Here is an 11,669-nt window from a genome sequence, read left to right as displayed (position 1 = left end):
CCGCTTTTATTTTATATTATATTTATGTCGGTATATTTAATCTGATCTGGTTTTCTCGATAGTACTCCAGACTGTTTTCCTGAACAAGTTTCCAACTCGGAAAAGGAACACGGCTATGATAGAATCAGGACAATTATACCTGACACAGGTGATTCATTAGCTCTTTCAAAAGAAACTGGTTCAAAGGGTTGCGTTTTTGCATGATTAACAATAGATATCTACATTTGTGGCTTTCAAATTGATTTTGTAGATATCGTACATAACACAGCACCAGTGGATGAGTTTAATAACTTGGCCTTTTTAATAAAAATGAAAAATAAACCGAAAAGTGCAATGGATTGTATTAAAAAACCATAGAGGTCTTTCGGGTGGCTGTTTATAAAATGGTATCTTCAACATGTGTATTCAAAATGAATATTCTTTTTTGATAAAATCACTTAAAAAAGGGATTTAAACCCCAGTTACCGCTTCTCAAATAGAATCAGGTCATTTTATTTTCATTGATTGTTCAGCAGCGTGGGGAAAGGACCATAAAACTAAAACCGACGAATCAAAATATCAATAATTAGAAGAATATCACACAATGGCGGGGAAAAAAAGACAGTTCACAGACACACACGTGTAGAAAATGTTTAATGACCTAAACATTAAGAAGGAAACCTTACCATGAGAAAATGAAATAAATTCACACAAAACCAAAATGACATGATAAAGTGTGAGATCATCCTCTGGTAAGGCTCCTGCTGAGCGCCGCGAGATCATGCCACACGTTGCGACAGATTCCCACGGGTCAGAGAACTGCTATTGACGATCATGCGATGCTGGAGGTCATCAATGATCCGGGCCGTTGGGGAGCATTTCTGGGTCCGGCTGAGGCGGGAAATCTCTGGCACACAAGGATGTGCGGGAGCGGATGGCGCAGGCCATGCATTAGCTATGCGGTTTAACGTCAGATACCAGCTTAGATTGTGACAAAAACGACTTTAAAACCGAGTAGAAAAAGTGTGTGATGGTTTAATGACAGTGTGAGCGGCTTCTATGAACTTTAACTTGTGGGTTTTGTGGCCCAAAGTGGCAGTGTTTACCGTTTACCCTCCAAGTAACCGCAAAAGATCCCCCAACCGGAAGCAGGCGTGGGTCTCACATGGACGCACCCGGTGTGCAACAATCACGAAGCCAAAGATATGTGTGCGTGCGTTTTGCGGCTTCATTTCACGAGCGTCTGGGTCTTCAAAACACACCGCAATGAGAGGTCCGCACCGGTCCGCTACTGGAGCGTAACGATCCGGGAGAAGATGCCGGGTGGCTCCTTGCCGTCGCCCAGCGCCGCCCGGAAGCCCTCCTGTTGCCGGGTCCTCGCCAGCTTGGCGAGAGCGAGGAAAGACCGGGGTTCTGTGACGGCCAGGTCACTGATGACGCGGCGGTTGAGCTGAACGCTGCTCTGTGGGACGCCGCAAAAAGCACGGAGACGCGACAGGGTGAGTATGTAGACGTCAGAAGATGGGACACCGAGGAATCGCACACGACTGACCTTCGTGAGGTTGTGTACGAGGACAGGATACTTCATGCCGTGCTCTCGAGATGCTGCTGCGATCCTCGTGATCCAGAGCTGGACAGGAGACGGAGCATGACAACCTTTATAACAGACCTGGGCATTTTACGGCCAGTATTTTCAATCAATATTGAATTTAGAAACTCCTTATTCTTTCCTTTTGTTTAATTATGTGTGGATGATGACATACAAAGCAATGTTGGTACATTTATATGATATAAAGTTGAAATAATGTGCAAATATTTAAACTGCAAATTTCATTTTGTTCAATTTACATGATATCTAGTTGGCCCGCGCAAAAAAATTAAATAAGAAATAAGATATGGGGCCCGCTGGCCAAAATAAGTCCCCACCCTTGCTATATAATAAAAATAACACAGTAACGTAACAGACAAAGCAAAATGAAGTTAACCCTGTCATTTCTGATGATGGAACCGGAATCCCCATGTTTCTGCTGCCATCTCTGCTAATCATACTTTCATTTTTTTGGGGGCTCTGCAAACACCCACATCCTCTGATGCTCCCTCAAATCCCCGTCCCACTTTACGTCCTCCGCCGTACGCAAAATACCAGACTGGCAACATCATCCAAACAATAACTGTGCAGCGATGTGTCATCCTACAACTGAGTCCTCCTTTACTATTTAGTCGCCACTGATGAGGAAAAAAATGCCTGGATGTGTGAATGAGAGGCTGCATGAATGAATGAATGAATGTATGCATGCATGAATGTGATTTAAGAAAAATCAAGTGTCAAAAAGGGCTGATGGGCTTCCCACTTTCCTCCAGTAACCATGGCAACCAGGTGTGTTTGCACGCATAGACGTGCAATGAACTCCCCACGTCGTCACAGTCTGGCTTGAACAAATTTCAGTTCATAAATAAGTAAATAATGATGATAACAATGATGATGAAATGCTAGTTTGTGGCGTCTCACCGTTCTCATGTTGCGCTTCTTCAGCTTCCGGGACTTGGTGGCGTAGACGAACGCCCTCCGGACGGCCCGCACGGCCAGGGCGTAGCAGCGGTTCTTCCTGCCCCTGAAGTGCTGGAAGAGTCAAAAAGCTCTCAGAAAAAAACGCCAGGGTTTCATTTACACGGTGAGAGTGACGAGAATCACACACTTTTTGTGATTCGGCGTCAAAAACCAAAACAAACACACAAGCTAGCTGTGTTGTAAGCTAGCTTGTTTCCAGCCGTTAGCCGCGACCTTACCCGTGCATGTTTGAGGAGTTCTTGAACTTTCCAGTATCTGTCAGGACCGCGGCTTCTGATCCAGCAGGAAAGCGTGAGGAAAACCATGTTGTTTTATCGGTAAATTCTCAGGTTTTGAGAGAAGGGACACGCCGCCGTCCTCCGCATGACACTATGTCCCGTCTGTTGTGAGGAACACGGGTGGTTTGATTTTCACACCGGTGCGTCTGAGCAGGGGCGGGGTTTCTTCTCCACCTTCACAGTGGCACAAGTCCTCAAACTCCTTCTCCTTCTTCATCTTCACCCCCTGTTGCCTCATGGCTCTCCTTGGGCTCCTGTCTTGCTGCAGCTAACTGCCACTCCATTCCTTTTCAGGAGCATACCTCCATCTCCCAAGATGTTTCTCCACCTGTTACCTGCTGTCACTGCAGATAACCGTGTCATCTGCAAACATTGATCGTCAACGGAGATCCAGACCTCATCTGTCAGCTGGTCCGTCTTGTTAGCAAGCAATATGGCGGTCAGAGTTGATCCCTGGTGAGGTCCCACCTCCACCCTGAACTTCTCTGTCACATCTCACCACTGTCTAACAGCTGGCATACATGTCCTGCACCACTCTTACATACAGTACTTCTCTGCCACTCCAGACTTCCCCATACAATACCAGAGTTCATCTCTTGGCACCAGTTACATGCTTTTTCTCGGTCTACAAAAGCACAGTGCAGCACCCTCTGACCTTCTATGTTCTTCTCTACCAGCATTCCCAAAGCAAATAGTGCATCTGTAGTACTCTTTCTAAGCATGAAGCCATACTGCTGCTCACAGACGTTGACTTCTGCTCTGTCTAGTTTCCTCTTCTCTTTCCCGTAACTTTACTGTACGGTTCATCAATTTTATCCCTCTATAGTTACCGCAATCCTGCACATCTGCCTTTTTCTTAAAAATGGGCACCATCAAATTCCTCTCCATTCCTCAGGCATCTTCTCAATGTCTAAGATCCTGTTGAATAGTCTAACCAGGAACTCTCTTAGACACTTCCATACCTCCTCAGGACCAAGTGTCTTTCTACTCTCCATCCTCTTCAACGCCCTCAGCACTTCACCTTTACAAATCTCTGCTTCTCTATGGTCCACTACAGACACCTTAACTACCCTTCGCTCTCTTTCAGACTCGACAGTCCAGAGCGACGGAGGGTAAAAAGAGGTGAAGAAGGTGGTTCAAGCAGCTCGGAACGGGCAGGGTACAAAGTCAGGGGTGGTAAAAGAGAAGGAAAGGAAAGGGCAGTGGCAAGCACTGTCTTGGACACCTTTCCTTGCCTGCAATGTTGTTTGCTTTGGAGACATTGACTTTGGCGAGAAGACAGCAAGCAGAGCTGGAGGTCGCAGAGATGAAGATGCTAAGGTTCTTTTTGGGAGTGACCAGGATGGAGAGGATCAGGAATGAGTCCATTAGAGGAACGGCACATGTTAGATGTTTTGGAGGGAAGGTCAGAGAAGCCAGACGGAGTTGGTTGGGTCATGTGCAGAGGAGGGATCGTGGTAGAACGTAGAAGGTAGAGGGATCTGTGAATTAGAGGTCTAGAAAAGACCAAAGGGAAGATTAATGGACAGAATGAAAGACTTTTCAAGAAGTTAGTTTGCGTGAGAGAGCAGGACCCAGAGAATCGGGTTAGACGGGGAAGGTAGATTCCCTGTGGCAATCTTTGAAGGGAAAAGTGAAGGACAGTGAAGAAAATCAAGTCTGCTGTTTCATTCCACCTGATAAGATAATAAAAATAACAACCCCCCCCTCACCGAAGGCGAAAGGCATTTTCACAAAGAGCCATATTTCATGTAAAAAAGCAAAGAGATGGAAGAGCGCCCCGCACACTGTCGTGCATCCGGGCGGTGCGGGTGTTAAAAACAAGCGCTCCCCGGCGCAGGCGCAGTGCATACCGGGGGGGGGGGGCACGCGGAGGTCAGAGAAACTCCAAAATGTCGGCCGCCGGTCTGACGTCCTTGAGCCGCTGCGGCGTTTTGGCTTTCCGTTCCCCCGCGGGGCTGGTGGTGAGTGAAAATTCGAGTCGGTATTAACGAAAGCGGGGGGATGTGATTGTTATTGTGTCCGGGATGTCGTGATGATGTAACGGGACCGTAGACGGCGGCGGGCTCCTTCAACACCGGTGTGCTGGTTACGTAGTTGCATGCTAACGTTAGCCGGCTGCTAGCTTAAGTCGACGGGCATAACAACAACAACAACAACAACAACAATTCCAAGAGTACAAACTTGTTTCGTTTTTGACATGAGTCCTTCAAATAATTCGCTGGAATTAATTTATCTATCAGTCTAACTCACTCCACGGAAAAAAATCAGCCTTTTTTTTTAGAACTGTCGAATAGACACAAGCCGATTGGGTATTAGAAATCGTTAACCTAATCGATAATCTGATCTGATAAGTGGTTTATTGGTCTGAGTCACCAAATCACAATGAAATTGAATGTGCACCTATTGTGTAATCGTGCACACAAGCAGGGGAATGCATGGAGGTGGACTAACCAAACTCAGAAACACACACTTGTGAATAGTATGATAACACAACGAAACAGTTAATGTGTTTTGGATGTAGCAAGATATTAAGAAATGCAAAAGTAGAATTAATATACTTTATTGATCCCCCAGGGGGAAATTGCTTTCTGTTGAAAGCAGCTTCTGCTGGACAAGTCAAAATAGAACTATATAGAGATAAAGATTAAATTAGCAAATGATAAAACGGTATAGAGCAAAGTAAATGAATAAAGTTAAAGGTACGTAAAAATATGTTAGGTATATACATGTATGTACAAGACCATGCATATGATAACATGTAGAAATCAGGGTTATTGCACAGGAATGTACTGAGCTGCAGGTCTGCTCGAGGAAATAACCGCGATCCGGATCAAGAAGTGAATTTAATAAATCTCAAAGTCTTGTTGCTTGGGTACTTTGCCCTCGTGTATAGAAATCAGCAGCGATGATGTATTTGTGTCTCCGATAAGGCGGTCCGCTACGCCCAGACGGCGGCGGCTCCGGCGGCGCAGCCCAGGATCAAGAAGTTCCAGGTGTACAGATGGGACCCGGACACCCCGGGAGACAAACCCCGAATGCAGACGTACGAGATCGACCTCAACACGTAGGTGGTTCCGAATTCTACCCTTCCGGGTTTGCCGGGTATTTGCAGGAGGACCTCCGCTCACAAAGACGGAGGTGAACGTGTCGACCTGCGAGGAGCACATGGACCGGAAGCTTCCGACGGGGTATTTTACGTGGCCGATTCATGACCTGCGGCATGGCACCGAGGCTTTTATTTGACGAGTCATTTCCCCGCTTGTGTGATCCCGAATCTTCCCGCCTTTATTTTTTTTTTGTTTTTTAAACATGTGCGCTCATCTTATTCCCCAACACGGGCGGGAATTTAATGACCCTCGGGGGTTCACCTTCGGTAAACCATGGCGACTTAATGAGGCGAACGCAGCCGTCGAGCGGATTTACCGCCGACTGTTCTGACAACCTGGCCGATTTCCAGTTCTTGTCCTTCATCTGGTCTCTTAATCAGCTTCGCCTTCCGACAACACCGAACACCTGCCAGAAAGCATAACTATCTCGGCGTCACGTTTAGCGGCGGCTCTTCCCTTCCCTCTGCAGCTGCGGCCCGATGGTTCTGGACGCCCTGATCAAGATCAAGAACGAGATGGATCCCACTCTGACTTTCCGCCGCTCCTGCAGAGAAGGTCAGTAGAAGGACGGTCCGTCCAACCCCAAACAGGCGAGACCTCCCACTGCTTTAAGGGGCGTTACGTAATTAATGACGGGATATGAGGGGCCCTCATTACATAACCTTCTCAGCGAGGTTCACGTGGAGCCGAGGAGGGAGGAAGGCTCGCCCTCATCGCCTTGTTATGCCCGCGCTCTTCTGTCTTGTTAGCCTGTTAGCTCGTATTCATGGGCAGGAGGTTTTCTCCGAGAGGTTCCGGGCAATCTGGCCTCGTTTTCATCGCGCTTCTCCGTTTCTGAATCGTCTTCGGTCGCCGCTACGCGGAAACCGCCGTAACTTCTTCTCCCGCGTCTCCTGAAACGCAGGTATTTGCGGCTCCTGCGCCATGAACATCAACGGGGGAAACACGCTGGCTTGTCTCAACAAGATCGACACCAACGTCAGCAAACCCACCAAGATTTACCCCCTCCCGCACATGTATGTGGTCAAAGATCTGGTCCCTGTGAGTAAACCGTCCCCGCCGCTCGCGTCCCCGACTTCCACGCGGACCCGCGATGAAAGTGTGACGCGCGACCGCTCCGTGCTCCGTGCAGGACATGAGCAACTTCTACGCCCAGTACAAATCCATCGAGCCGTACCTGAAGAAGAAAGACGACTCCCAGGAGGGGAAGGAGCAGTACCTGCAGTCCGTGGAGGACCGGCAGAAACTGGTAACGTCCCGCGCCGTGACCCTTTTTGAGCCTTGCGGCGCCGCGGCGCTGAATCCCCACCTTCCCTCCGCGCAGGACGGGCTGTACGAGTGCATCCTGTGCGCGTGCTGCAGCACCAGCTGCCCCAGCTACTGGTGGAACGGAGACAAATACCTGGGTCCCGCCGTGCTCATGCAGGTGCGTGAACGCGGACGCGAGCGTCACCGAAGCCCAAACCGGCTCGTAAACATCGTCCTCCCTCCCGCCAGGCGTACCGGTGGATGATCGACTCCCGGGACGAGTTCACGGAGGAGCGTCTGGCCAAACTGCAGGATCCCTTCTCCCTGTACCGCTGCCACACCATCATGAACTGCACCAAGACCTGCCCCAAGGTACCGCCGCCGGAGGGAGATGGAAAGCGCAATTCTCTCCACCGCCATCCCATAAAACTCTCCTCCTCCTCCCCGCAGGGCCTGAACCCGGGGAAAGCCATCGCCGAGATCAAGAAGATGATGGCCACCTACAAGGAGAAGAGGGCGGCCGCCGTCTGAGCCGCCGGCTCACCCAAACTTCCAACATCCATTAAATTATATTTTGATTTTTTTTTTTTTTTTTTTTTTTTAAACAGCCGTTCACTCAGACACCTCCACTCCGGCACCGTGAGTGTGTGTGTGTTACACGAACGCACATGTACAGTATGAACGGCAGGAGAAACCGTGCGTGTCATAGACTCCGACTCCGACTATTCCGCGTACGTTCTTGCACTCAGGAGACTCGTCTGTGTATTATCCAGTTTAGCTTTATATTTAAAAAACAAAGGACGTTTTTAGCTCATTCCTTAGACGCGTGACGCGATTCTCCCCGCTCGGGTCCCACGACCTGTCCTCCGCTGTCCATCTGATGGAAAATAAACTCGGGAAAAACACGCCGCTCGCTCCTGTCGTGTTTGTGTCTTCTCAGGCGCCAAACCTAAGAAAGCGTATAGTTAGCGTAAGGCTAGCTCTTAGCGATGCCGCCTCTCGTGTCCGCTCATCGATCTTGAAGGTTCTCGATCTACCGCAGCGTCCGCTTGAATACGAGCGCTTTCATTCGAGCGTTCCAGCTTTTAGCATGTAGCCGTTAGCGCTCCTCCACCCACGCCGGTCGAAGCAGAAGGCCGCCCGCACCGAGCCGGGATCCGCCTCCAGGCCCGGCGCCCCCCCCCCCCCCCCCCCCTCCGGGATCCCCTCGCTTCTGTAAAAATCACCTTAAAGCGCGGCGGTCCAGACCCGGACTCCTCACACGGATCTGGTTCTGGATCCGCCGCGCTAAAGAACTATGGTTTGCAGCTTCCGTCCAGCAGGGGGCGCTGTTCTGCAGAACAAGCCAACCTCGTTAACGCGTTCAGAAAACCATTAATCGCCTTCCAGTCCCGGTTTATAGTCTTGGATTGTTAAAAAAAAAAAAAAAAAAAAAAAGAAGAAAAACACGTAACGTCTCTGTCATCCACGCCGAGCGCGTCCAACATCCCCGCAAATGTGCGCGCAATTACCGCCGTCACGCCGTTAAACGGCCCCGCGGCGGCGTCCAAGTCCGCCATCTGGTGCGCATTTGCGGGGCCGTCACCGCAACCGGCGGGGCGGTCGGTGATCGCGGTCTGGCCCCCGCCACGGTTGACCTCATGGCGGAGCGCTGCGGGCCGGAGGCTGGACGGGGAGGAGACTGCGAGCGTGGGGTGGTGCAGTGTGGCGTGGCGTGGCGCGGCGGGGTCCTCCCGCACTCTGAAGACGCATGACGGCGGTGGAGGGTCGCAGCAGAGTCAGTGCAAGCCGGGTAAGGACGCCCGGAGCCGGCGTGGGTTTTCCGGGGAAAGCGGGTGTGTGTGTGCGTGGGTGGAGGGGACGTCGAATCGGACCCGGGTGGGTTTGCGTGGAGGTGATCGGTTGATGGGCGCTGACATGTGGTCCTGTGTTTTCACTGGAGGAGGAGGAGGAGGAGGAAGAGGAGGAGGGACTTGCAGGAAAGCCTGAGGCGAGTTGCGTGGGCCGGGACGGAAAAGTACACTTCCACGAAGTCGGGGGTGGGGGTCGATCGGGGCAAATGAAAGGGTGCAGAAAGACTTCCCGCTGTTGCTAGAACACGTAAAGTCCTCTTTAAGTGTGCGTGTGCGTGTGCGTGGGGTCTCTTAGAATGGGGGCGCTCAGTGGGGAGTGGGTGTGGGTGTGGGAGTGGGGGGGGGGTAATTGCTCCCAGATGTGGCTGCAAAAACATATGGTTTCCGATAGCCACTGTGATGCAGAAGAATTTCTATTGTGTGTGTGTGCGTGTGTGTGTGTGTGTGGACGGCCCTTCCACTCAACATCTCCCAGGGTGTGTGTGTGTGTAGAAAACTAACCCTACTCTGAGCTGTGTGTTTTAAAAAAACACTCAAGTAATCTGCAGGGAAGTGGGTAATCCAGAGGAAGTGTGTGTGTGTGTGTGTGTGTGTGTGTGTGTGTGTGTGTGCAGAAAACAACCCCTACTTTTGGCTGTTTTTCAACAAAAAACACTAAAATAATTTGTGGAAAGAGTGTGTATGTGTGCAGACAGCCCTTTCACTCAACATCTCCCATGTTGTGTGTGTGTGTGTGTGTGTGAGTGTGTGTGTGTGGAGAAAAAAAATCCCTACTCCGAGCTGTGTTTTTTTTACTCAAATAATCTGCAGGGAATCGGGCAATCCAGAGGAAGTATGTGTGTGTGTGTGTGTGTGAGCAGAAAACAATGCCTACTCTGTGGTTTTCACCCCAAAAAACACTCAAATAATCTGAGGGGAAGTGTGTGTGTGTGTGTGTGTATGTGTGTGTGCAGACAGCCCTTTTACTCAACATCTCCCAGAGTGTGTGTGTTTGTGCAGAAAACAACCCCTATTAGCTGTGTTTTTCAACAAAAACTCAAATAAACTGGACAATCCAGAGTCAGAGGAAGTGTGTGTGTGTGTGTGTGTACTGTACGCACCCTGGTGTTTGATCCATATCTCAAAGTAGAAGAAGAAGAAGAAGAAGGGGGAGGTGGAAACGACCGGTGAGGGCGACAGAAGGGAAATGAAGGATGTGGCGGCAGAAGGAGGGAAGCTGAGAAAGAGGGATGGGAGGAGGAGAGGAGGGTCTGCTTTTTCTTTTCCTGGAACGCGACCACCAGACCGTCTGCTGCGGCGAGGAAAAAGTAGGAAAACAGTTCTCGGGGAAATTCAGACGTGCCACATTCTTTGCTGTCGGACCCCCCCTTTTTTTTTTTTTTTTTTTTTTTTTTTTTTTCTCGCTTCGGCTGTTCGGAGCCGGGGGTCGGAGAGGTCGAGTGGGCGGGTCGGGAAGGCGGGCGTTATCTCGCCTTGATGTTACCCTGATTCTGTCATCTAACCCCCCCCCGCAGTCCGAGTCCGTCTACCTCCCAGAGGAACCATGAGAGTCCTCCTGCTCATCTGCATGCCAGGTAACCGCCGGCCGACAACGTACGCGAAGACGCCGGGCGACATCAGCTGTTTGAGAACAATAGCATCTCCGACACGTCTCCCTCGCCGCTTTCTTTCCATTACAAATTAGCCCTTCGCCCCCTCCCTTCCCGGAGCTCCACATCTGGAAACATCTCGGCCTTCTTTTTTTTTTCCCCCCCTTGAAAACTCTTAAAGATGCTTCTCACATTCGAAGAATTCCCCCGCGGCTTTTTTTTTTTTTTTTTTTTTTTTTTTTTTTTGGTGAGGGTGGGAGAAAAACAAAAAAACAAAACAAGATGCGATCAGGCGTCTTCACCTGCTCAATTAGCGACGCTAGGCTAACACACAAAGCTAACGCTTTTACCTTTTAAAACCTCTAATTTCCAACTCATTTCTTTCCCAGTCCTGCTGCTCGCCCAGGCCCAGTACCAGGAGCCCTTCCCGTTCCTGGGTGAGTTGAAAACCTCCCGTCGCCTGCGCGTTAGCACGTCTCGCGCTAATTCCTGTTAGCATGTAGCGGTTTATGTGGGAGGCGCTAATCCCTGTCCTCTCGCTCCGCAGGGGAGTATGGGCCCGACTACTTCCTGGGTAAAAAAAAAAAATCGCGCCGCTGAAATGTTTGTGAATGTTTCCGATCGCTGGTGTGACCTCGAGGCGTCTCTCCGCCCCGTCCAGAGAGTCCCGAGTCGGAGAACCCGGACGGCCTCCCCGGAGCCTACCAGCAGCAGGTGCGGCTGGAGACGTCCGTCCGCCCGCAGAAATCAGGTGTTTTACCGCCGTCCTCGCCGACGTCCTGGTACCGAACGCCTTCCCAAACTCACCGCTTCTGTCTTGTCCCGCCCACTAGACGGCGACCCGGAGACGGAGCCCACGGAGCCGGGGCCGCTCGGTAAGGAGGGCGGCGACCTTTGACCTCCAGCGGCAACGCAGAGGACGGACGAGTGATTCTGTGTTTGATTCCCAGATTGCCGGGAGGAGCAGTATCCGTGCACGAGGCTCTACTCTGTGCACAAACCCTGCAAGCAGTGCCTCAACAGCCTCTGCTTCTACAGGTAGC

The 11,669-nt window shown here is 50.6% G+C and overlaps 3 protein-coding genes across 5 annotated transcripts in view; 2 read left to right on the top strand and 1 right to left on the bottom strand.

Annotated features, from left to right (window-relative positions):
* Positions 1-616: 616 nt before the first annotated feature.
* On the bottom strand, positions 617-2,938 carry mrpl20 (mitochondrial ribosomal protein L20). The gene is made up of 4 exons (XM_086169076.1): positions 2,767-2,938; positions 2,489-2,599; positions 1,532-1,609; positions 617-1,441 (listed from the first exon to the last, which is right to left on the bottom strand). Exons 1-4 carry the CDS (start codon positions 2,851-2,853, stop codon positions 1,268-1,270), a joined length of 450 nt encoding a protein of 149 aa, XP_086025202.1. The 5' UTR covers positions 2,854-2,938; the 3' UTR covers positions 617-1,267.
* A 1,700-nt stretch (positions 2,939-4,638) lies between these two features.
* sdhb (succinate dehydrogenase complex, subunit B, iron sulfur (Ip)) lies at positions 4,639-8,089 on the top strand. The gene is made up of 8 exons (XM_086169070.1): positions 4,639-4,790; positions 5,760-5,893; positions 6,406-6,491; positions 6,841-6,977; positions 7,069-7,185; positions 7,261-7,362; positions 7,434-7,556; positions 7,635-8,089. The coding sequence occupies exons 1-8, from the start codon at positions 4,719-4,721 to the stop codon at positions 7,713-7,715; spliced, it is 852 nt and encodes a 283-aa protein (XP_086025196.1). The 5' UTR covers positions 4,639-4,718; the 3' UTR covers positions 7,716-8,089.
* Positions 8,090-8,819: 730 nt separating this feature from the next.
* Positions 8,820-11,669, top strand: part of mfap2 (microfibril associated protein 2) — a 5,974-nt gene continuing 3,124 nt past the window's right edge. Inside the window, exons 1-8 of one of the 3 annotated variants that reach the window (XM_086169074.1) lie at positions 8,820-8,976; positions 9,127-9,174; positions 10,552-10,611; positions 11,016-11,063; positions 11,174-11,200; positions 11,288-11,377; positions 11,460-11,501; positions 11,577-11,664. In XM_086169074.1, coding sequence (XP_086025200.1) covers positions 10,581-10,611; positions 11,016-11,063; positions 11,174-11,200; positions 11,288-11,377; positions 11,460-11,501; positions 11,577-11,664 — 326 coding nt within the window. In that variant the 5' untranslated portion in view covers positions 8,820-8,976; positions 9,127-9,174; positions 10,552-10,580. Of the gene's footprint in view, positions 8,977-9,126; positions 9,175-9,357; positions 10,345-10,551; positions 10,612-11,015; positions 11,064-11,173; positions 11,201-11,287; positions 11,378-11,459; positions 11,502-11,576; positions 11,665-11,669 lie in introns of those variants that run through there. The other 2 variants (XM_086169073.1, XM_086169071.1) reach the window with 2 other exon arrangements.

This window comes from Fistularia commersonii, chromosome 21, assembly GCF_037954325.1.
Source record: "Fistularia commersonii isolate RoL2024-O1a breed Wild chromosome 21, RoL_Fcom_v1.0, whole genome shotgun sequence".
NCBI lineage: Eukaryota > Metazoa > Chordata > Actinopteri > Syngnathiformes > Fistulariidae > Fistularia > Fistularia commersonii.
Note: the sequence above shows the minus strand (reverse complement) of the source record. Positions and strands in the feature narration are given on the sequence as shown.

Bases quoted from the DNA above. Each gene is read 5' to 3' on its own strand.
- mrpl20 (XM_086169076.1), bottom strand. From the start codon at position 2,853: ATGGTTTTCCTCACGCTTTCCTGCTGGATCAGAAGCCGCGGTCCTGAC. The intron at 2,600-2,766 runs GTAAGGTCGCGG...TGACTCTTCCAG, and splicing joins AACTCCTCAAACATGCACGG to CACTTCAGGGGCAGGAAGAA. The intron at 1,610-2,488 runs GTGAGACGCCAC...TCTCCTGTCCAG, and splicing joins AGAAGCGCAACATGAGAACG to CTCTGGATCACGAGGATCGC.
- sdhb (XM_086169070.1), top strand. From the start codon at position 4,719: ATGTCGGCCGCCGGTCTGACGTCCTTGAGCCGCTGCGGCGTTTTGGCT. The intron at 5,894-6,405 runs GTAGGTGGTTCC...TTCCCTCTGCAG, and splicing joins TACGAGATCGACCTCAACAC to CTGCGGCCCGATGGTTCTGG. The intron at 6,492-6,840 runs GTCAGTAGAAGG...CCTGAAACGCAG, and splicing joins CCGCCGCTCCTGCAGAGAAG to GTATTTGCGGCTCCTGCGCC.